General features: G+C 42.9%; 1 protein-coding gene across 4 annotated transcripts in view; it reads left to right on the top strand.

Annotated features, from left to right (window-relative positions):
* TGFBRAP1 (transforming growth factor beta receptor associated protein 1) overlaps nt 1–24,103 on the top strand; it is a 58,027-nt gene that overhangs the window by 12,854 nt on the left and 21,070 nt on the right. For all 4 annotated transcript variants that reach the window (XM_066377520.1, XM_066377521.1, XM_066377517.1 and 1 more), the window contains exons 2-3: nt 12,740–13,439; nt 21,004–21,198. In XM_066377520.1, the coding sequence (XP_066233617.1) occupies nt 12,752–13,439; nt 21,004–21,198 (883 nt within the window). In that variant the 5' untranslated portion in view covers nt 12,740–12,751. The remainder of the gene's footprint in view (nt 1–12,739; nt 13,440–21,003; nt 21,199–24,103) is intronic.

Below are 24,103 nucleotides of genomic sequence, written 5' to 3'. Positions count from 1 at the left end.
CTGTGTTCCACAGTGGCTGCACCAGTCTGCATTCCCACCAGCAGTGCAGGAGGGTTCCCTTTTCTCCACATCCTGGCCAGCACTTATTCTATGTTGTTTTGTAGATGAGCGCCATTCTGACTGGTGTGAGGTGATATCTCATTGTGGTTTTAATTTGCATTCCTCTAATGATTAGTGATGTTGAGCAATTTTTCATATGCCTATTGGCCATCTGTATGTCCTCTTTGGAGAAGTGTCTGTTCATTTCTTTTGCCCATTTTTTGATTTGATTGTTTGTCTTCCTGGTGTTGAGATTTACAACTTCTTTATAAATTTTGGTTATTAACCCCTTATCAGACGTATTGTCAAATATTTTCTCCCATTTGTGTAGTTTGCCTTCTTATTCTGTTCTTACTGTCTTTGGCTGTGCAGAAGCTTTTTAGTTTGATATAGTCCCATTTGTTTATCCTGTCTTTTATTTCACTTGCCCGTGGAGATAAATCAGCAAATATATTGCTGCAAGAGATGTCGGAGAGCTTACTGCCTATGTTTTCTTCTAAGATGCTTATGGTTTCACGACTTACATTTAAGTCTTTTATCTATTTTGAGTTTATTTTTGTGAATGGTGTACAAACGTTTTCGATAAGCAGAAAGAGTACACTCGAAGATAATGATCGAAAGTATAGTACAGTAAATACATAAACCAGTAACATGGCTGTTTATAACTACCAAGAATAATGTGTTATACATAATTGTATGTGCAATACTTTTACAGGACTAGCAGCACAGCATGGCTATTTACACCAGCATCACCACAAGCACTGTGAATAATGAATGTATTGCACTATGATGTTACGATGGCTACATTGTCACTATGTGATCAAATTTTCAGTTATATTATATTATAATCTTATGGGACCAGCATCCTATACGTGGGTTGTTGTTGATTGAAATGTTATGTAATGCATGATTATAGTTTGATTTTCATTTAGATTTTAAAACTAGCCTGTCAATTTCTACAGAAGAATCTGCTGGGGTTATAATGTAGGTCTTATTTAATGTATAATAATAAAATTCTATGATTTTCTTCATAGAGATCTTATAAATCTTAATTAGATCATTCCTAATGTTATTGTAAATGTCTTCTGTTAAGATTAAAGTTTCTAATTGTTGTTCTGTGTAGAAATGCAGATTGATTTTGTCAACTGATAGTTGTTGGCACTGATTGAACACCAATAGAAATCCCCAATTTGGGGTGCAGTGAAAAAACCAAATAGTTCAGTTGTGATACAGCAGGTAGGTAGTTTCATGCAGGCTTCTCCCTGAAATGTGGTTTGCATGAGTTCCCTAAATAGAAAGGGTTGCATGGTTTTTTTTTTTGTTGTTGTTTTTTAATTTGAGCCCAGTTAGCCACCAGGAGCCCTTCTTAGTAGCTATCTTCCTTTTAAGGGTCCACACTTTGGTATATTAATTTTAAAATTAATGTTTATAAACTTGAAAATATTGTAATACATTATTTGTGACTTTCCACGTGAACAGTAATATCATTGGTAAATAATTATAGTATTATGTCCTGTTTTCAATTCTTTATGACTAATCTTTTTCAACTGGCAAAGTCTCCCAGAACAATGTCGGGTACAAATGGGGTACTAGTTTGCTAGGGCTGCCATAACAAAGTACCATAAATGGGTGGCTTGAACAACATACATTTATTGTCTCAGAATTCTGGAGTGTAGGGGTCTGAGGGCAGGGTGATGGCAGTGTTGGTTTCTTTTGGAGGAGAATCTGTCCCGGGCCTCTGCATCAGATCTGGTAGCCTCAGGTGTTGCATGGCTTCTAGATCATGATCTTCTCCCTATGTCTTCTCCTGTGTCTTTTCGCTGTGTCCTCTCCTGTCTTTCCTCTGTGTATGTTTGTCCCTGTGTCTAAATTTTCCCTTTTTATAAGGACATCAGATATATTGGATTAGGGCCCACCCTAAAGACTTCATCTTCTGGAAACAGCCCAAGTGTCCGTCAGTGAACGAGTGGATTAAAAAGCTGTGGTACATATGCACAATGGAATACTACGCGGCCGTGAAAAAGAAGGAAATCTTACCTTTTGTGACAGCATGGATGAACCTGGAGATTATTATGCTAAGTGAAATCAGCCAGGCAGAGAAAAAAAATATTGCATGATCTCACATATATGTGAAATCTAATGAATACAGTGAATTGAGGAACAGAATAGAGACAGAGGCGGGGTCACAGGGAGCAGAGGAACAGCTGTCAGAGGGAAGGGGATGGGGGGATGGGATCAGAGAAGGTGAAGGGATTAGTGAAACTATATATACATAACACATAGATATAGATAACAGGACAGCAAATCCCAGAGGGAAGGGGGAAGGAGTTAGGGGGAGGGGGCACAGGGTTGGGGGTTGAGGGAGTTATATTCAATAGGACACTTGAATCCATGTAAACACAATAAATTAAAATTAATAAAAATTTTTAAAAAATTAAAAAAGACTTCCTCTTAACATGATCATCTATCTGCAAGGCCCCTATTACCACACAAGGTCATATTCACAGGTACTTAGAGTTAGGACTTCATATTTGGTAGGGACATAATTGAACCCATAACAAATTTTAATAGTCTTGTTCTTTGTTTTATGTTTTTTCCCTTTTAATTTGTAAATGTTGTGAAAAAAAATATGTATTCAGTGTGCTTATATTTCATATTTTTGTGTATAAGTAGGAATAATCAATTTTCCTTTTTCCTATATTCTTATCTGGTTTGGATATCAAAATCATACTATATACTGGCTTTATAAAATGAAGTGAAGTATGTTCCCTCATTTAAATCTGCTCTCCTGGGCTTGGTTGTGTGCCGTGGAAAGAAGTGGGACCTCTAGGAGCCTATATAGCTGTTGTAAAGAACACAAGAAGCCTGACCAGGCGGTGGCACAGTGGATAGAGCGTCAGACTGGGATGAGGAAAACCCAGGTTCGAGACCCCGAGGTTGCCAGTTTGAGCGCAGGCTCATCTGGCTTGAGCAAAAAGCTCGCCAGCTTGGACCCAAGGTCGCTGGCTCGAGCAAGGGGTTATTCAGTCTGCTGAAGGCCCACGATCAAGGCACATATGAGAAAGCAATCAATGAACAACTAAGGTGTCGCAATGCGCAACGAAAAACTAATGATTGATGCTTCTCATCTCTCCATTCCTGTCTGTCTGTCCGTCCCTGTCTATCCCTCACTCTGACTCTCTCTCTGTCTCTGTAAAAAAATAAAATAAAATAAATAAAAAAAAGAACACAGGAAAACATTTGTGAAGACTATGGGTAATATCAAAATCTATGCTGCCCAGCTAGCTCTATATGTAGCCAGAAAAATTGAATTGTGTTTGAACTGAGGCTTAGAAAACCCAAAGAACCTCAGAGAAAGTGTCAAAGCAACATGTTCTTTCAACAGCAGCTATAGGTGTTCACTAAAATGTAATGTTTCTGTGTGTACATCTGTAGAAGAAAATTAGTATTTTTATGTTAGCATTTTCAAAGACACTCTGATTCTAATTATCACTTGTGGCAGTGTGTATAGTATTCATTTGGTAGAAAGTAATTCCTAATATTTTAATTTTGGCCCTTAACACGTATTGCTTTTTGCTGTTACTTGATTATTTTTCTAGTCCTATTTCCTTAATGAGATTGGGAGATTTGGAATATGGAAGTGTCTTCTTGTAATTTGTTTCTGCACACTTAGATCTCTTAATTACACATCTGGTTGCATGTGTCATTATCTTTTTTTTTAACCATTGTCCATGAATATATTAATATTTTTCCCTACTTAGGTATGTATTTTTCAATTTGGAGGAAAATATTAAAATGTTGATCTTTTAAATTATAATTGTGCTTGAAAGGTGACATTTTAACAAAAGTTAGTTTAAATTTCAGGTCAGTTTGAACTGTGGTTGAGTTGCATTGTTCAGGGATTTGGCATGGTGATGGGGCCAACTTGGACTTGGGGAACATGTTAAGGACACTACTCATTTATGGATTCTTGCTGTATTGGCCAAGAGTTTGCTTAAAGGCTTTTAATCACTGTAAAAAAAATAGAGGACTGGATGAAGAAGATGGGGCACATATACACCATGGTATATTATTCAGCTAGGAGAAATGGTGACATCGGATCACTTATAGCGTAATGGTGGAGTCTTGGTAGCATTGTGCGGGGTGAAATAAGCGAATCAGAAAATAACAGGAACTTCAGGATTCCATACATTGGTGGGACATAAAGGCGAGACTGGGAGGCATGAACAAGAGTGTGGTGGCTATGGGGGGTGGGGGGAGGGAGGGAGGGAGAGGGGGAGGGGGAGGGGTACAGAGAGAACTGGATGGAGGGTGGCGGAGGAAGATCTCTCTTCGGGTGAGGGGTATGCAACAGAACTAAATGACAAGATAACCTGGAAATGTTTTCTTTGAATGTATGTACCCTGATTTATTGATGTCACCCCATTAAAATAAAAATTTATTTATAAAAAAAAAAAAAAATTTCAGGTCAGTTTGAGATCACACAGTAAAGTGAGTTGTACACCTTACAGAAATTTTTTATTTTGTTATCATGTTAAAACCTCTCTGAGGCCCTGGCAGGTTGGCTCAGTGGTAGAGCGTCGGCCTGGCGTGCAGGAGTCCCGGGTTTGATTCCTGGCCAGGGCACACAGGAGAGGTGCCCATCTGCTTCTCCACCCCTCCCCCTTGCCTTCCTCTCTTGTCTCTCTCTTGCCCTCCCGCAGCCAAGGCTCCATTGCCGCAAAGTTGGCCTGGGCTCTGAGGGTGGCTCTGTGGCCTCTGCCTCAGGAGCTAGAATGGCTCTGGTTGCAACAGAGCGACACCCTAGATGGGCAGAGCATCGCCCCCTGGTGGCCATGCCAGGTGGATCCCGTTCGGGCGCATGCAGGAGTCTGACTGCCTCCCTGTTTCCAGCTTCAGAAAAATACAAAAACAAAAACAAACAAACAAAAAAAAACCTCTCTGAATTCAGACCCTAGTAAGTTGGACTTAATGATAATACAGGAAGGTGTGGCCTAAAGTTTTTCTTTTTATGATTCATATTTAATCTAAGTAAATTTATTATGTGAACTAGATTTTGGAGGAAAATTTTCCACTGCTTAAAGGAATAAACCATTTTTTTTATAATTCTGTTTTAGCAACTGTGAAGTTCATAATGGCATATTGTTGCTAGTCCCTATGTTGTGCATTAGCTATCCAGGAATTATTTACCTACTAGTTCTAAGTTTGTACCCTTAAACCACATCTCCCCAATACTTCCACACCTTAGTTCCTGGTAATCACCTTATATAGGACAACATCTTTATCCATTCATCTTTTGACAGACACTTAGGTTGTTTTCATGTTTTGTCTATTGTGAATACTGCTGCAATGAATATGAGAGTGCAGATAGCTCTTTGAACTTCTATTTTAATTTTCTTCAGGTAATACCCAGAAATGGAATTGCTGGATTATGTGGTAGTTCTATTTTTAATTTTTTGAGGAGCTTCCACATTGTTATCCATAGTGGCTGCACCAATTTATATTCCCACTAGCAGTACACAAGGGTTCCTTTATCACCACATCCTCACCAACATTTGTTATCTCTTGTCTTCCTGATGATTGCTGTTGGAACAGGTGTTTTTATTTGCATTTCCCTGATGATTACTAATGTTGAGCATCTTTTCACGTGCCTGTTGGCCATTTGGGTATCTTTGAAAAATGTCTTCTGTTTAGTATCTCTGCCCACTTTTATCAGATTTTTGTTGTTATTACTTTGTAGAGCTATTTATATATTTTGAACATTAACATTTTATCTGATACATGGTTCTCAAATATTTTCTCTCATTCAATAGGTTGCCTTTTATTTTGTTGATTTTTTTCTTTTGCTGTGCAGAGCTTTTTAGTTTGATGTAGTTTCACTTACTGATTTTTATTTTTTTGTTGCTGTGTTTTGGGTGTCATATCTAAAACATCATTGGCCAGTCCAATATCAAGGAGTTTCTTGCCATGTTTTTTTTCCAGGGGTTTTATGGTATCAGTTGCTCTGTTGTTGATTTCTAATTTCATGCCATAGTGATGGTAAAGATAATTGCTATGATTTCAGCCTTCTTAGATACACTGACTTGTTTTGTGTCCTGCCATATGTCCTACCCTGGAGAATGTTCTGTGTGCACTTGAGAAGAATGTGTATCTATTTCTGTGGGATGGAATGTTTATAAATGCTAAGTTCGTTGGATTTAATGCATGGCTCAAGACCGTTGTTTCCTTTTTTGATTTTCTGTCCAGATGATCTATCCATTGCTGAAGGTGGGGTGTTGAAGTCCCCTACTATTACTGTTCTGTGTGTTTCTCCCTTCAGATTGGTTTGTAAATAAATCTTATTACATTTAAGTGCTCCAATGTTGGGTGCATATATACTTATGATTGTCATGCTGATGAATTTACCCCTTAATCATTATATAATGGCCTTTTTTTTGTCTCTTACTAGTTCTGGCTTAAAGTCTATTTTGTCTGCTGGAAGTACAGCTACCCTCACTTTCTTTTGGTTTCTACTTGTATGGAGTATCTTTTTCATTCTTTCACTTGAGCCAATGTCTGCCTTTAAAGCAGAAGTGAGTCTCTTGTAGGTAGCATATAGTAGGGTATTATTTTTTAATCTCTCCAGCCATGTTGTGCCTTTTGAGTGGTGAATTCAGTCCATTTACATTCAGAGTTATTGATTTGTGATGTTTTCTAAAATTATATTTCTAGTATTATGATATTTCCAATGTCCATATCTAGTATGTGTGGTGTTACTAGTGCAATCTTATTATTTTCTGGTTGTTTTGTATTTTTATTGTTTTATTTTCCTTTCAATTTCTGTCTGTCTTTGTAACTTGGTGATTTTCCATGGTGGTATGCTCTGTATCACCATTACCTCCTGTGCATCTGCTCTAGATTTTGGCTGTATGGTACCACAAGGCTTACATAAGACATGTCATATGTAGAAATGTCCATTTTAAAGTGGGTAGCAATTTAACTTAGATTATCTACAAAAGCTTCACCCTTTAACTCCTCCTTTTATATTTTTATGTCATTTACCCCTTTTTATATTGTGTATTCATTAACACATTAGTATTGATACTAATACTTTTTTCTTTTGACCTTCCTACTATTGTTCAGTGGTTAGCACATCATCCTGTAACATACTGAGTTTTCTAAGTCTGACTGATACTTTTACCTTTACTGGTGTCTTGTGCACTTTCATATAATTAATGTTGCTGATTGACGTCCTTTCATTTCAGCTTGGAGAACTCCTTTCAGCATTTCTTGCAAGGCAGTTCTGGTGGTGGTCTTGTTTGTCTGGGAAAGTCTTTATTTTTCCTTACTCTCTGAAGGATACTTTGTCAAATAGAATATATTTGGCTGGCAATGTTTATCTTTCAACACTTTGAATATGTCATACCACTCTCCTGGCTTGTGGGGTTTCTGCTAAGAAATCTGTTGATAACCTAATAGGTTTCCTCTGTTTATAGGTTACAGTGTTCCCTCCACACCATCTACTTCTAGTTTCTTATAATGTGTCTTGGAGAAGGTCTTTTTGCATTGAGATAATGGTGTGATCTATTTACTTTGTGAGCTTGGGTATCTAGTTATTCTTCCAGGTTTGAGGAATTGTAGCTATAATTTATTTAAATAAATATTCTGCTTCCTTTTTTTCTTCTTCTGGAATCCCATTGATCACATATGGATTCTTCACTCTTTTCATTCTTTTTCCTTTGTTCACCCTGACTGTTATTGCACAGTTCCTGCCCCCTAGCTCGCACACTCTGTCTTCCAATGACTCTACTGTCCCGTGAGTGCCTCTATTGCATTTTTCATTTCACCCTTCAGCTCCAAAATTTCTGCAGTTCTTCTTTGTGACTTCTCTCTCTTTGGTTAAAAGTCTCATTTTGGAATTCTCTATCAGCTAGATCACAAATTCTATGCCTTTGAACTCAGTGGAGAATTATTGTCTTTTTGTGACAACAGGCTTTCCTGATTTTTCAGTGTTCCTTGTAAATTTTTTTTCCTGCTTTCTGAAATAGCAGACACCTCCTAAATCTATGCTAGTTGGTTTCCATGGGGTGTTCTTTCTGATGGTGTTGCCTGGATTTTCTCCATCTCCATGAGTATACTTCCTCCATTCTTTGTGCTCCCTCTTGTGGCTGAATTCTTAAGTTCTTATATCTCTGGTCCTTACAGCTCACTGTTGGCTGCTGGAAATCTCTCTGTTTTTCCAGAAGGTGGTGCTGTAGCTCAAATTTGTGGCTTCTCCCCTATAGACCCAGTAGGGAGATCTCTAGATGTGATACTCCCCAGGGATTGAGAGTGGACTGCCTGCTCCATGGGATTTTTTTAACTTCCTTTGAAATTATGAAAGGAATTGTGTCTGTCCCAATCTTCCTTCCTCCCAGTCTTGGAGGTCCTGTCTCAGTACTCGGGGCTCTGCTGGAGAGAAATGGGTCTTTCCAGCCTCGTCCAGTGTCCTGCACAGCTGGGGAACTGATACGCATTCACCCAGCCAGATGGATCAGCCCTGTGCAGTGCTTGCGTGGGTGGTGCAGTGCGGGGAAGTTTCTCTTACTGCTGCTTCTGCTGTGACCAAACTCATTCATATTTTGTTTTTGGGATTTTTGCTCCAGTGGCATGCTGGAATCTCTCTGTGGAATGTCTGGACTTTGGCACATTCTCTCTTGTCTATATGTCAGCCCAGGTTTTGTTTGTTTGTTTGTTTGTGTTTTATTTTATTTTTTTATTTTTCCAAAGTGAGAAGTCCGGGGTGGGGTGGAGGAGACAGACAGACTCCTGCATGCACCTGACCAGGATCCACCTGGCATGCCCACCAGGGTGCAATGCTCTGCCCATCTGGGGCATTGCTCTGCTGCAACCGGGGCCATTCTAGTGCCTGAGGCGGAGGCCATGGAGCCATCCTCAGCGCCCGGGCCAACTTTGCTCCAATGGAGCCTTGGCTGCGGGAGGGGGAGAGAGACAGAGAGGAAGGAGAGGGGGGAGTGTGGAGAAGCAGATGGGTGCTTCCCTTGTGTGCCCTGACTGGGAATCGAACCTGGGACTTCCACATACCAGGCTGACGCTCTACTGCTGAGCCAACCAACCAGGGCCCATTTTCTAGGTTTTTATCCCAACTGTGGTGAGAGGGGTCTGTGCAGGTCTGCTGGCTCCACTAGTTCCACAGACAATACCGAGTTCTGTCTGCTGTTACTGGATGTAGGTGAGTGTTATGGGTCCCTTGATGTATGGTGTTAGATCTCATATCGCCCACAACAGTGCTTTGTTTGTGGATGGAGGTCTAATTTGTTTTAAAAGGGGGATAAAGAGGAACATCTTACTCTACTGTGATGCTAACATCATTCTCTTGTTTTTTATAAATTACCATCTAGTTGTTAAAGCAGGTCCCTTATTTAACCTCCTAAGGTAGGTAGCTTATCTCTAGCAAGAATGTAAATAATTACAGGTAATGAAACAGTATTCATGTCTTTGTAAATAGCATAAAATTATGACTTTTTAATAAGCTGATAGCTTTCCTTACATCTGTCTCTTCTCCCTCTTTCTTTCCCTTTCCACCCTGGTATTTAGACTAAATATCTGAGGTGTTTGATTCTCTCCATATGCAAGTTCATAGGTGACTGTGAACAATGCGGAGTTGAGCTGGGTGAGTTGCTTACATGTGGGTTTTTTTCAGTCACTGGCACAACTCAGTTGAACCACTCGGTTCACTGACCCTTGCAGTTCAAACCTGTGTTGTTCAAGGGTCAGTTGGCAGTTGGGAATCTGCATGTGCAGAGGGCTAATTGAATTCTATACTGATTTTCAATTGCGCGGGGCATGGGCACCCCTAACCCCCATGTTGTTCAAGGGTCAAGTGAATTTTTCGTGGCAGACATCTTTTGTTTGTTTCTTATGCTAAGTAAACATAGAGGCTAGAGTTATGGACAATGTACTTTAAAATTTTTAATTTTTTATTTTTTTATTTTTCTGAAGTGAGAAGCGTGGGGAGGCAGACAGACAGACTCTCGCATGCACCCAACTGGGATCTACCCGGCATGCCCACAAAGGGGCGATGCTCTGCCCATCTGGGGTGTTGCTCCGCTGCAGTTGGAGCCATTCTAGCACCTGAAGCAGAAGCCATGGAGCCATCCTCAGCGCCCGGGCCAACTTTGCTCCAGTGGAGCCTTGGCTGCGGGAGGGGAAGAAAGAGATAGAGAGAAAGGAGAGGGGTAAGGGTGGAGAAGCAGATGGGCGCTTCTCCTGTGTACCCTGGCTGGGAATCAAACCCAGGACTTCCACATGCCAGGTCGACTCTACTGCCAGGTCGCCCTGCCAATAGGGCGACAATGTACTTTTAAAAAATTAAATAGAGGAATTTGATTATGGGAGTTTTAAATAGTGGAATCACTCTATCTTACCATTTTAGAAGGCAGCCCTTATTGATCTGTCCATGAAGGAAGAGCTATTTTTTTTTATTAAGTGAGAAGCGGGGAGGCGGAGAGACAGACTCCTGCATGCACCCCAACCAGGATCCACCTGGCAAGCCCCTACCAGGGGATGCTCTGCCCATCTGGGATTACTGCTCCATTGCTTGGTAACCAAACTGTTTTAGCAACTGAGGTGAGACCATGGAGCCATCCATTGTCAGTGCCTAGGGCCAACTTGTTCAAATCATTCGAGCCATGGCTATGGGGGAAGAAGAAAGAGAGAGAGGGAGAGTGAGAAAGAAGGGGGTAGGGGAAGAGTGGAGAAGCAGATGGTCACTTTTCCTGTGTGCCCTGACTGGGAATCCTGTGTGCCCAGGACTTCTACAGGCTGGGCCGATGCTCTACCACTGAACCAACCTGCCCAGGCCAGGAAAAGCTATTTTGAATTACTGAGTTTTCACAGACTTAGGGTGTTTCAAAGCTTACATTTCAATATCTGTTGAATTCATTAAAATTTAAATGGAAAAATATTGTCAAGGTTGAGTTTTGGTGATTCTGTTTGGTCATGACAAATGGATGGTAGTATCTAAAAACTGTGTCAGATGAAAAGTCTACTCTTCCCCCAACCTGAGGCTTTCCTGGGGACCGTAGGGAGTTCCTGTGGCCCCTGATAGATAGGTGGGCACCATTCTTCTCGGGAGACCTCTGAGCCTCAGTACTCACCTTCTACCTCTCTTCCATGGCTCTGTGAAGAGAAACTCATGTCGTGAAAGGAATATGCAGGGGTGCGCGCATGTGTGTGAATGTGTATGTCTGGCTTACATTTGGGTCTGTTGGTCCGAGGAGGTGGACACAGATCACCCCCAGCTCAGGGCATCATTCTGTCTCTTGGTGTCTAGCTTGGAAAATAAAACAGAGGAAGCTGGGGACTTGAGAGAGATGCAGTTCTGGTGAGATCAAAACCTCATTTTTATTGAGTGCTTATAGGAGTTGGCTCACTTAATCCTTAAAGAATCATATGTAGGTGCCATCATTACTCCCATTTCACAGGTCAGGAAATTGAGGCATGAAGAAGCCAAGTGAGCTTCCCAAGATCACATAGCTACTGAGTGACAGGAAAGGGGTGTGAAGGCACTCTGGTGGTGTTCAGTGGAAAACCTTTCCCCAGCCTGGGGCACCCTCCTTTCTGGGCATTTTGGTGACTCAGGGAGGCGAACTGGAGTCTCACTCCTGTGAGCTATCGCCACCCCAGTGGACAGGGTGGGACATGAGAAAGTGTAGAATTCTAAAATGTTTAAGTTGATTCCTACCCTTCCTTGATGCATGAATCTTTCTTGACTTTCTAAGAACTCTTCCAGTCTTTGCTAGGATACCTCAGAGGATTAAGGCATTTAGTTGCCTCTTGTTAGGCAGCCCTGTTTTTGGACAGCTTGAAGTGGTAGAAAAGTTCTAGAAACACCCTCTAACTCCTATCAGCTCTCTGCAGTTGTCTCAGAGCTCCAGGGTTTCCGTCTCCGGCTTGAGGGGGTCAGAGGCTGCCTTGCATGTATGAGTGCTTTCCCGCTGGCTGAGAATCAACGCAGGCCATGCAGTGTGACATAGAGCCCTTCTCATAGGGAGAAGCAGGAAGCCAAGGGTGACAGTGGGGGCAGTCTGTCTTCCAGGGGGGCAGCCATTCACTGCCAGGGCAGCAAACTCACAGGTCCGCCTGGCAGAGGTTTGAGACGTAGCTATACTACTGTGCACGAGCACATTCACCCTGGGAGCCAGAGGTGGTGCTGGAGCCGTCGTGCATGCCTTACTGGGAGGGATGCAAGGTGTGGTTCCTGCCTTGGTGTTTCTGACAAGATCCAAGGAGCCAGCTGTAACAACACAATGTAGTGGTGTCCCACCACTCACTTAAACACATAATCAAGTGACTGGAGAAGCTCAGGGGAAGACCAGGAGTATCATGGTTACCTGTTTCCACACTGTTCTATTGTCTGGGTGAATATGTATGCTTGTCTTCTGCCTACAGGTATGTCTCCTGAGAACAATGCAAGGAAGCGCCACATATACCTCAGCTTTGTTGAGGATGAGCAGGTGGCTCTCCTGCTGGGTCTCCCATTCGTCTGGTGGGAGGAGGGCGAGTGGGAAATCTTTTTATCTCTCTCTCTATTTTCTAACAGTGCCATATGGTTTCCTTTCCCTGAAATTGTTACGGAGGAATCAGTGTATGCTTATTGCAACCTGCAAGGGTTCTGCAAGCCATTGCTTGTCACCCCTTTCTTTCCCTCTTCCTGCAGACCAGTGCCGGCATGATGACCACCAAGGCCTTCACGTTGGTCCCTGCCGTGGACCAGGAGCTGCTGATGGGGGACAAAGAGCGCATCAACATCGAGTGCGTGGAGTGCTGCGGCAGGAACCTCTATGTGGGCACCAGCGACTGCTTTGTCTGCCACTTCCTGCTGGAGGAGAAGACCCTTCCTGCTGGCACGGCCGTGTTCACCGCCACCAAGCAGCTGCACAGACACCTGGGTTTCAAGAAGCCAGTGACGGAGCTGCGAGCAGCGTCAGCACTCCACCGACTGCTAGTGCTCTGTGACAATTCCATAACTCTGGTTAACATGCTGAGCCTGGAGCCTGTCCCCTCAGGGGCCCGCATCAAAGGGGCTGTGGCATTGACCTTGAACGAAAACCCTGTGAGTGGGGACCCATTCTGCGTGGAGGTCTGCATCATCTCTGTGAAACGCAGAACCATTCAGGTGTTCATGGTGTACGAGGACCGGGTTCAGATTGTCAGAGAAGTGTCCACGCCGGAGCAGCCCCTGGCTGTGGCTGTTGACGGCCACTTCTTGTGCCTGGCTCTGACCACCCAGTACATCATCCTGAACTACAGCACGGGTGATTCGCAGGACCTGTTCCCATACTGCAGTGAGGAGAAGCGCCCCATTGTCAAGAGGATAGGGAGACAGGAATTCCTCCTGGCAGGCCCGGGAGGACTGGGTGAGCAGGACGCTGTTGCCTCCACTAGCCTTCACCTCCCCTCTTCCCGGTCTCTCTGGTTTTCTCCCTGATTTCATGCTGAAGTTCAAACTGGTCACAAAACCAGTTTTTTATTTTTTTTATTTTATTTTTCAATGACAGTTTACATTCAGTATTATTCTGTATTAGTTTCACAGCATAGTGATCAGACAATCACACACTTTACAAAGTGATTTCCCCAGTATTTCCAGTACCCACCTGGCACCATACAGAGTTATTGCAGAATTATTGACTGTATCTCCTGTGTTGTACTTGTGTCCCCGTGACTGTTGTGTAACTGCCAGTCTGTACTTCTCAATCCCTTCACCTTTTCACCCAGTCCCTAACCCTCCTCCCGTCTGACAACCACCAGTCTATTCTCTGTATCTGTGAGTCTTTGTCTGTTTTATTTTGTTCTTTAGTTTTATTTTGTGCTAGCATGGAGCCTGAGGATGGCTCTGGGGAGAAAACTCCTTTAAGTAAAGAACTATAAAATAAAAATCGATGACTCCTGATCAGATTTTCTCCAGTGGGTAGGCTTGTCAGTTGATAGTTTTTACTCTTCATCTTCGAAAGGATTTTAGGTAGCATACTGATGGGTCTTTTTAGATGTGGAGGTTTCAGTGTTCCATACAGAATTTTCTCTTAATTGCCGGGATTTCATGTCACCAGAAAGGTTCCAGGAGCTGGCTTCCTCAGTGGGCTTTAGCTGTTTTTTAGTCTTCCTACTTCTCTGCTCTGCCTTATTGAAATTAAGAATCAGAGCTGGCAACTTGGACGACTTTCTTTCAGTCATGATGGCTCACAAGGTCCGTGTGCATGTGTGACGCAGCCAGGGACGAGCAGAGTGAGGGCGCCTCCACACTGGGGCCTTTAACTGCAGGGAAGTTTGTGCAGGCTTCTCGTTCCAGAGTCATGGGTAATGACAAAAACTGAATCATACACTACTTAGTGTAGATGTCTTGATTTTACTTTTTTAAAACTTTATTTTTTAGAGCCATTTTAGGTTCACAGCAAAATTGCACAGAAAGGCAGAGTTCACATATGCCTTCTGCTCCCAAACACACCCAGTCTCCACATTATCAGTGTCTCCCAGTAAAATGGAATATTTGTTACATGGATGAATCTACAATAAATTATTACAGTCACCCGAAGTTCATAGTTTGTGTTCAGGTGCCCTCTTGGTGTTGTACATTCTGTGGATTTGGACAAAGGTTTGATGGCATGTACCCATTATTATGGTGCCATACAGAGTGTTTTCACTGCCTTTGAACTCCTCTGTGCTTCCCCCGACTGGCCCAGCCCTAGTGTCACTAGTTGGAATCATACAGAGTGTGATTATACGTTTAATCTTAGTAAACACACTTAGTAATATGCGTTTAAGATTCCTTCATGTCTTTTCACAGCTTGATAGCTCAGATTTTTTCCTTTTGGAAAAAATGTCTTTTACCCAACCAACCATCGTTTTAAAAAAATCCAATTTTAATGAAGAATTTTTATTATGGAAAACATAAACATACAGAGTAGAAGAGAGCAGCAGCATAATGACTCCCCTGTGCCCACTGCCCAGCTTCAGCCACTACCAGGCCCTTGTCAGGTATCTGACTTGTACGTAACCACTCCCCCTGCTCACTTTATTATAAAACCAGTAACAGACATCATATCATTTTACCTATAAACATTTTATTACATAATTCTAAGTCATTTTTTTAAAAAGAGAAAATCACAATACCATTGCATACCTAAAAATTAAACAGTAATTGTTTATCATCATCAAATATCAAGGCAGGTCATATTTTTCTAATCATGCATGTAGAGACACATATGAACACATTGTGTACATACATTTGTGTTTCAGTATGTGCGTTCAGTATGTGCATGCTCAGTTCTCAGTCTCTTTGCAACAGGTTCATACAAGACCCAATACATTGTAATTGCTGAGCAGATCTGCCAGGTTTCTCAACTCTGTAGGTCCCCTCTCCTTCTCTTTTTATTTTTCTTTAATTTTTTTGTTGAAGAAATTGGACCACTTCCCACAGTCTGAATTTTGGTGGTTTCTCCCCTTTTATTGTTGAATATATAAGGCTGACCTTTGTGTTTCCTGCAAACTGGTAACATGGGAAATTTTATCGAATTCAAGTGTGTTTTTTATTTGTTGTTTGGGGAGAGGCAAAACTTACTCATAGATGGTGGAGGATATCTAATCAGGTTTGTTATCAATTCCTGTCATTTCTTTTGGTGACATTAATGGCTATTGACGAGTATCACCTAAATGTTTTAAATCAAGGCTGTGTAAGGTAGCAGCATTCTCTTTCTGTCCCTCTTTCATATATGAACTGTAATTCCATGGGGAAGAGAAACTCCTCATTAACTATTTGGTTTTCCCAGGTACATTTTTTTTTTCTTTGACAGAAACAGAGAGAGAGTCATAGAGAGGGACAGATAGTGACAGACAGGCAGGAAGGGAGAGAGATGAGAAGCATCAGTTCTTCATTGTGACACCTTAGTTGTTCATTGATTGCTTTTTGCTATGTGCCTTGATGGGGGTGGGGGCTCCAGCCAAGCCAGTGACCCCTTGCTCAAGCCATCAAGCCAGAGACCTTGGACTTCAAGCCAGCGACCTTTGGGTTCAAGCTAGCGACCATGGGGTCATATCTATGACCCCATACTCAAGCCAACAAGCCTGCACTCAAGCTGGTGAGCCCACACTCAAGCCGGCGACATTGGGGTTTTGAACCTGGGTCCTTCACATCCCAATCTGACAGTCTATCCACTGCAGCACTGCCTGGTCAGGCCCCAGATACATTTTGTAAGAAAGACAGAAAGTAAAGGTTTTCAATAAGGTAGTCCCTTCTGCCTTCCAGAAGTTACTTTTTAAAATTCTAATTATGGCCTGACCAGGTGGTGGTGCAGTGGATAGAGCATTGGCCTGGGACACTGAGGACCCAGGTTTGAAACCTTGAGGTCACTGGCTTGAATGTGGGCCCACCAGCTTGAGCGCAGGCATGCCAGCTTGAGGGTGGGATCATAGATATGACCCCATGATAGCTGGCTTGAGCCCAAAGGTTGCTGGCTTAAGCCCAAGGTCACTGGCTTGAGCAAGGTGTCACTGGCTCAGCTGGAGCCTCTGGTCAAGGCACATATGAGAAAGCAATCAACGAACAGCTAAGGTGCTGCAACTATGAGATCATGCTTCTCATCTCTCTCCTTTCCTGTCTGTCCTTGTCCATTCCTCTCTCTCTCTCTCTCTCTATCCCTCTCTCTCTCTCTCTCTCTCTCTCACACACACACACACAGACACACACAATTATAATTATGAATCATGGGTTTTAATATACATGGTGTATTTTAGTTCATTTGTACTTGGTGGGAGTTTTTTCAGTTTGACAGCTGAGTCCCCTTTACATGGTGCTAGGACTTTGATAGCTTCCTTGCCTTCTGGTATGGCAAAGTGTTCCAAGTTCACCTGGCTCATTTCCTGCCCTACATCTGTTTTCAACCATTTCTCCAAAGCGCCGTGATGTTTAGAGACCATAGTCTAGGTGCTGGAGGAGCTTATTGTCCATTGTTTCTAGGCCTCTTCAGTAGACAGAGCTCAGAAGTTTACATTTTTTCAAGAAGAAATTCAGTATGAGATCACATTGATAGAACCAGTTCATGGCTGTAGGACAGTGACCTCCTCTGCCTGGGTGCCTGTATCCCCTTTCAATCACATGAACATCTTCATAAACAGCCATCCCAACATGATTGTTAACTGTGATTTGTTCCACAGCCCACAGAACAGAATAACAGTACTAACACTACTCTTCCCACAATGTAATTACTGAGAAAAGTTTGATTGTTTATAGTTCTTTTTGTCCTTAGGGTGTGTATATATATGTATAGGGTGGGTATAGGAATGTATAGTCACATGACTGTTTTTATTTATTTATTTATTATTATTTTTTTTTTGTATTTTTCTGAAGTTGGAAACGGGGAGGCAGTCAGACAGACTCCCGCATGCGCCCAACCGGGATCCACCCGGCATGCCCACCAGGGGGTGATGCTCTGCCCATCTGGGGCGTCGCTCTGTTGCAACCAGAGCCATTCTAGTGCCTGAGGCAGAGGTCATGGAGCCATCCTCAGTGCCCGGGCCAACTTTGCTCCAATGGAGCCTTGGCTGCGGGAAGGGAAGAGAGAGACAGAGAGGAAGGAGAGGGGGAGGGGTGGAGAAGCAGATGGGCGCTTCTCCTGTATGTCCCGACCGGGAATCAAACCCGGGACTCCTGCACGCTAGGCCGATGCTCTACCACTGAGCCAACCGGCCAGGGCCCACATGACTGTGTTTTAAGTTCATTTGGAATATTTTCCTTCTGTGCAGTTATGCCACAAATTGGATATACTGTAGATTAAACTTGTTTCATTTTACTTTTGATTTTTAGACATGGCTTTATTTTATTTTATTTTTAATTATGTAAATATTTACAAAGTTCCAAGTCAGATCGATACAACAAGGTATAATCAAAGAGCTTGTATCCTGTTTCCACCTATTCTCTCCTTCCCTCATAGGTAACCTTTATTTTTATGGTTTATCCTTTCATTTTTAAGTAAAAATGCACAGATAATAAGCACCTAGCAAATGTTGAATTTAAGTTGATGCTTAACATACTAATTTATAGTTTTCCTTTTGTAGATATTCATTTAATAAATGAGTTTTCCCTTCTGTTTTTTGATAAGTTCACCTGGAATCATACACTGTTTTGGTGTATTATATTCAATTTTAGGTTATTATTAAAAATACCAGGCCCTGGCCGGTTGGCTCAGTGGTAGAGCATTGGCCTGGCATATGGAAGTCCCAGGTTCAATTCCTGGCCATGGCACACAGGAGGAGCGCCCATCTGCTTCTCCACCCTTCCTCCTCTCCTTTCTCTCTCTATTTCTCTCTTCCCCTCCCACAGCCAAGGCTCCATTGGAACAAAGTTGGCCCGGGCACTGAGGATGGCTTCATGGCCTCTGCCTCAGGTGCCAGAATGGCTCCAGTTGCAATGGAGCAATGTCCCAGATGGGCAGAGCATTGCCCCCTAGTGTGCATACCAGATGGATCTCAGTCGGGCACCTGTGGGATCCCAGTCTCTTGGCCTCCCTGCTTCTCACTTTAGAAAAATACAAAAAAAAAAGCCACATCTGACCAAGTGGTGGCACAATGGATAGAGTGTCGGACTTGGATGCGGAGGACCCAGGTTCGAAACCCCAAGGTCATCATCTTGAGTGCAGGCTCATCCAGCTTGAGTGTGGGATCATAAACATGACCCCATGGTCTCTGGCTTGAGCCCAAAGGTCACTGACTTGAAACCCAAGGTCTCTGGCTTGAGCCCAAGGTCACTGGCTTGAGCAAGGGGTCACTCGCTCTGCTGTAGCCCCCTGGTCAAGGCACATGAAAAAGCAATCAATGAACAACTATGGTGCTGCAACAAAGAATTGATGCTTCTCATCTCTCTCTCTTTCAGTCTGTCCCTATCTGTTCCTCTCTCTGTCTCTTTCTCTGTCTTTGTCACACACACAAAAAAATCCACAGTGATCGTCCTTGTGCTTATTAATTGGTGATAGATTTAAAAGTAGAATTGGGCTTGGCCAGTTGGCTCAGAGGTAGAGTGTTGGTCCCGCATATGGACATCCCAGGTTTGATTCCTGGTCAGGGCACACAGGAGAAGCAACCATATGCTTTTCCACCCCTCTCCCTCTTTTTTCTTTCTATCTCTCTTTTCTCCTCCTACAGCCATGGCCCAGTTGAAGCAAGTTGGCCCTGGGTGCTGTGGATGGCTCCATGGCCTTGCCTCAATCTCTAAAATAGCTCAGTGGCTGAGCAACTGAGCATCACCCCATTGGGGGCTTGCCAGGGGATCCTGGTCGGGGCACATTCAGAAGTCTGTCTCTCTGCCTCCCTGCTTCTCACTTAATGGGGGAAAAAAAAAGAATCACTTAAAGTGTAGGCATATATATTCATTTTTCATAGATAATACCAAATTATTCTCTAAAAAGTTTCTGTGTACCATATGAATACAGTCTATAACCTTTGGCTAATCTAATGGATAAAAGTTTATTTTTGGTGTTTTTTTTATTTTCTTTAAATTTGTGTTCTGGTTATTAATGAACATAGGGATTTCTTCATGAATTTATTAGTCATTTGCATTTTGTCTTCTGTGACTTTACTGATTTATATATATCCTTTGTCTATTTTTCTGTTGAGTTGTTAGTCTTTTTCATAATGATTGTTAGAGACTTAAAGAGTCAAAGGAAAGCACTTGAGGTGAGAGGATGGTTCGTGTTAAACAAAGTAACGTTAGTGGGAGGCGCGCGCGCACACACACGTACACACTCCATCATCTTGACAGAGCGTCCCACTTCGCACTCCGAGAGCCAGTGTATAGTGCTCTGTGGGGCCAGTGTCCTAAGCACAGTGTCATTCTGCAGGGGGGGCCTCAAAATGCATACCTGTGAGGTCTCCATGCTGCCTTCTGGCAGCATGAGGTCTTTTGGAGCAGCCTAATTTAGAGATGAAGAGCTATCTTTATATTTGATTTAGTGCAGTATTTTTCAACATTTGCAATCACAGAATATTTATAAGGGTCAGAAGTTTCCCAGGTTTAGGAATTGTGCTCAAATATGTATTTGAGACATGATCCATTGTTTCCATCTTAAAGTATTCTGGTGTTTCTGTCTCTGCCCCTCTCCCATTCTCTGTGGGGTGCAGTAGGAACCACTTTTCCAGCTAGAGCATCTAATTGTTTGCAGGAAGCACCAGCAAGCTGGTTTTAAAGGTATTTTATGCCCATAAATTTGAAAATGAAGGTAAAATGGATTTTTACTTGGCGAAAGTATTAATTTTAGTAAATCCCAGGATCTATGGATTATAAACAGCTCATTTGGAAATGGCTCGGTTAGTGCTTTATGGATGAGATAGTCTGTTGTTTAATATGGAAATTACTACTGACAAACACCTAACAGCACTCTGACTTGAATTGCCCGACTGGTTCTATCTTGTGTTCTGGTGCACATGTATCCAAAATTAGACCTCAGCTCTGAGCAGGGACAGTTTCTGATAGGAAGCCTTGTAGCATGCCTGGCACATTGTAAGTGCTCAGTAAATATTTGAATAAATGTATTCAATATTTGTTGGTGAATGAATGTTTAAGGAAGAGCTATAACTTAGAGATACAAACCAGTTGGAGGACTAGATATGAAAGAAAGCTAGTGAAGCTTCTTAAAATTGTCAGACAGTAACTTTCCCCTCACTTGTGAGCACATACATGTATGTTACATAGTTTCATGTGGTTATAGTAAACATTTGTTTACCTTCCCCTTTAGTTGGAAGTAAATATAAAATGAGCATTCTGGGGAAGCTAGTTATGAAAATAAAGTCATGTAGGGTTATTTGCTCATGCAGTGTATTATATTGTCTTTTCTATCTCGAAATATAATGAAAGTAGGGGATATTCAGTATCTAGACACAGGAGAAAAAAATACTGTAGTTATTTAAAGGCCCTCCTAACTCCTCCTGTTTTTCTAGGCATGTTTGCTACAGTTGCTGGGATTTCTCAGCGAGCTCCTGTGCACTGGTCCGAGAATGTGATTGGGGCGGCTGTCTGTTTCCCATATGTCATAGCGCTCGATGACAAGTTCATCACAGTTCACAGCATGTTGGATCAGCAGCAAAAGCAGACTCTGCCCTTTAAAGAAGGCCACATTCTACAGGATTTTGAAGGTACCAGTTTATATGGAATCTGAATGAAGTTTAGTTATCAACTCTTTTCTAATATTTCTTCAGAAAATGCTATCAAGGGCCCGTTAGGAACTGGGCCTTATGAAGAGCATAGCAGATGCACAGATGATGGTAACACACACTCTGCACTGCAGGGGCTCCAGGTTTAATGGGGACAGAGACAAGACATTTAAACAACAGTTATAGCAACGCAAAGACTTGATGGGATGAAATAAGGACAATTGGGAGAGCAGAGGAGGAAATATTTCCTAGACATACCAGGGGGGGCTTTCCTGCAGGAGATGGTACTAGAGCTAAGTCTTTAAGGGTGAGTAGGAGTCAGCCAGGCAGATACTGTATGAAAGAGTCTTCAGGTAGAGAGCAAGGTGTGTGCTTATCTGCTCCAGAGCAAACCCTACACTTCAGGCCACACAGCAGTTCAGTGTGGCTGTGGTGCTCAGTGTGTGAGGAGGGGTGGGCTGAGACGAGGACACCTGGGACGTCAGGGAGAGACTGCCTCTTTTGTGCAGTGACGAGCCAGGGAGGGATTTATTTTGCCCCTTTTATATTTTATATTTTATTATGAATGTTTCCAAATGTACTGAAAAGTTGAGAGAAACACAAAGTGGACCACTGCACACCATCACCTAGTGTCACACTATTAACACTGAAAGGAAGAGGAAGACACGTGGCATTTCGTCTGTAGGACTGCAGCATGCCTTTCCTAAGAGCACAGGCATTTTCCTACATAACCACAAAGCCCCATTTCACACCTTGGAAAACGAGCCATAATATCTTGCTCATGTTCAGTTGTCCTGAGAATGCCTTTTGTGATATTTCCTTGAAGCCAGGAAATAATCTAGATTTATGCATTGTGTTGGCCGTTTAACCCTTTCAGTAGTGAAGTTTTTCATGCTGACTGACCCCCGGGAGTGAGGTTTTTTTCAAAAAATAAAATTAGTTCCAGTTCCAGTTTTATTAACTTAAAATCATGTTTATTTGATAACCAATTTATGGAAACAGGAAGAACATACATTTGCCTTCACTGCTCCAGCTCAAAGTTTAACGACGTCCATGTACGATCATACTCTGGATGGTCAGGAAGCACCAGGACGTACATGAACATTCGTACTACTCAAAGGGTTAAGGATGTTAGCTCAGGAAACGTTGCCCTTCCTTTTTGAGATGCTTGGGATATAAACTTACTAAGACTCAGTCTCTTGTCAGGCTTCAGTGGGGGCCTGACACGTGCCATGGAAGGGCACAGTCCACAGCAGCAGGAAGGTGCCAGGGGTGCAGGGCATCGCGGACGCAGGAGGCTGACGATGTAACCCAGCCCTGCTGTGATCAAGGGCGGCTTCCTGGGAAAAGAGAGACCAGGGCAGAGCAGGGACAGAATCTCATCTGAGCATGAGAAAAATGACTTTGGTTGTGGTCCCCAACCCCGGGGCCGCGGACTGGTACCAGTCCGTGGGTCATTTGGTACCGGTCTGCAGAGAAAGAATAAATAACTTACATTATTTCCGCTTTATTTATATTTAAGTCTGAACGATGCTTTATTTTTAAAAAATGACAAGATTCCCTCTGTTACATCCGTCTAAGACTCACTCTTGACGCTTGTCTCGGTCACATGATACATTTATCCGTCCCATCCTAAAGGCTGGTTCGTGAAAATATTTTCTGACATTAAACCGGTCCGTGGCCCAAAAAAGGTTGGGGACCACTGCAGAGGGCGAATAATTCAGACAAGAGGGCAGAGCAGGAAGACCAGGAAAGGAGGTGTGATGTCCCCTGGGGGACGGGGAGGCAAGGGGGGCTGACCACGCAGTGGGACTGGAGTGGAAGCATCATGCGGTGAGAAGAGCTGAGGGGCAGCCAAGGTTTGGCTGACAAGGGGCTGTCCTTCAGACGGAAAGGAAAGATTGTTCCATTTCTTCCTGTGAACAGATGATAGCTTACAAAGTGTCCCCAGAAGGGAGAAGAACTCATTTTAAAAGCTTCATACTGGTAGCCCTGGCTGGTTGGCTCAGTGGTAGAGCATTGGCCTGGCATGCAGGGGTCCCGGATTCGATTCCCGGCCAGGGCACACAGAAGAAGCGCCCATCTGCTTCTCCACCCCTCCTCCTCTCCTTCCTCTCTGTCTCTCTCTTCCCCTCCCACAGCCAAGGCTCCATTGGAACAAACTGAGGATGGCTCCATGGCCTCCACCTCAGGTGCTAGAAGGGCTCCGGTTTCATCGGAGCAGAGCATCGCCCCCTGGTGGGCATGCTGGGTGAATCTTGGTCGGGCACATGTGGGAGTCTGTCTGCTTGCCTCCCAGCTTCTCACTTCAGAAAAATACAGGGAAAAAAAATAAGAAAAGCTTCATACTGGGAACTTGTCTTAGACTGTAGTTCCAGCTCTTGGGTGGACTACCTCTGTGAGGCCACCCAAATGAAATGAGGGTGACAGTGTTGGCCACAAGTGAGGTTAACGCCCAGCTTTGAGGGGAGTGAATAAGGCCGGAATGTGGAGGAATTTGGATGGTAGTTGAGTATGAAACACTGGCTCATGGGGCAGAATGGTGCGTTGTAATCTTAGCTCCCTATAAACTAACATGAGAGAAAATAAATTTTTAAAATTTTTAATGAGGTATATTATAATTTTTATTGATAATTTTTTTATAACTGATTTCTATAACTTCTCTGGACAACTTTCAAATAAAAAAAATGCAGAAAAGCATGTTTTACACCTTAGAAGTATAGTGTTAAGAGTTTGCCCTTTGCTGACAGTTAAAAGCATGGGATGAAGAGAAGCCTAACAATGAATAATTTCTCCAGGAATTCTGCCTTGGGACAACACTGATGAGAAAGGCTAGCAGATCAGATCAGGCCCGTGGGGGAAGCAGCGTGTTTTTTGCAGGCAGTCT

This window comes from Saccopteryx leptura, chromosome 3 (assembly GCF_036850995.1).
Source record: "Saccopteryx leptura isolate mSacLep1 chromosome 3, mSacLep1_pri_phased_curated, whole genome shotgun sequence".
Lineage (NCBI taxonomy): Eukaryota > Metazoa > Chordata > Mammalia > Chiroptera > Emballonuridae > Saccopteryx > Saccopteryx leptura.
The sequence above is the reverse complement of the archived record's forward strand: the minus strand, read 5'-3'. Positions and strand labels throughout refer to the sequence as shown.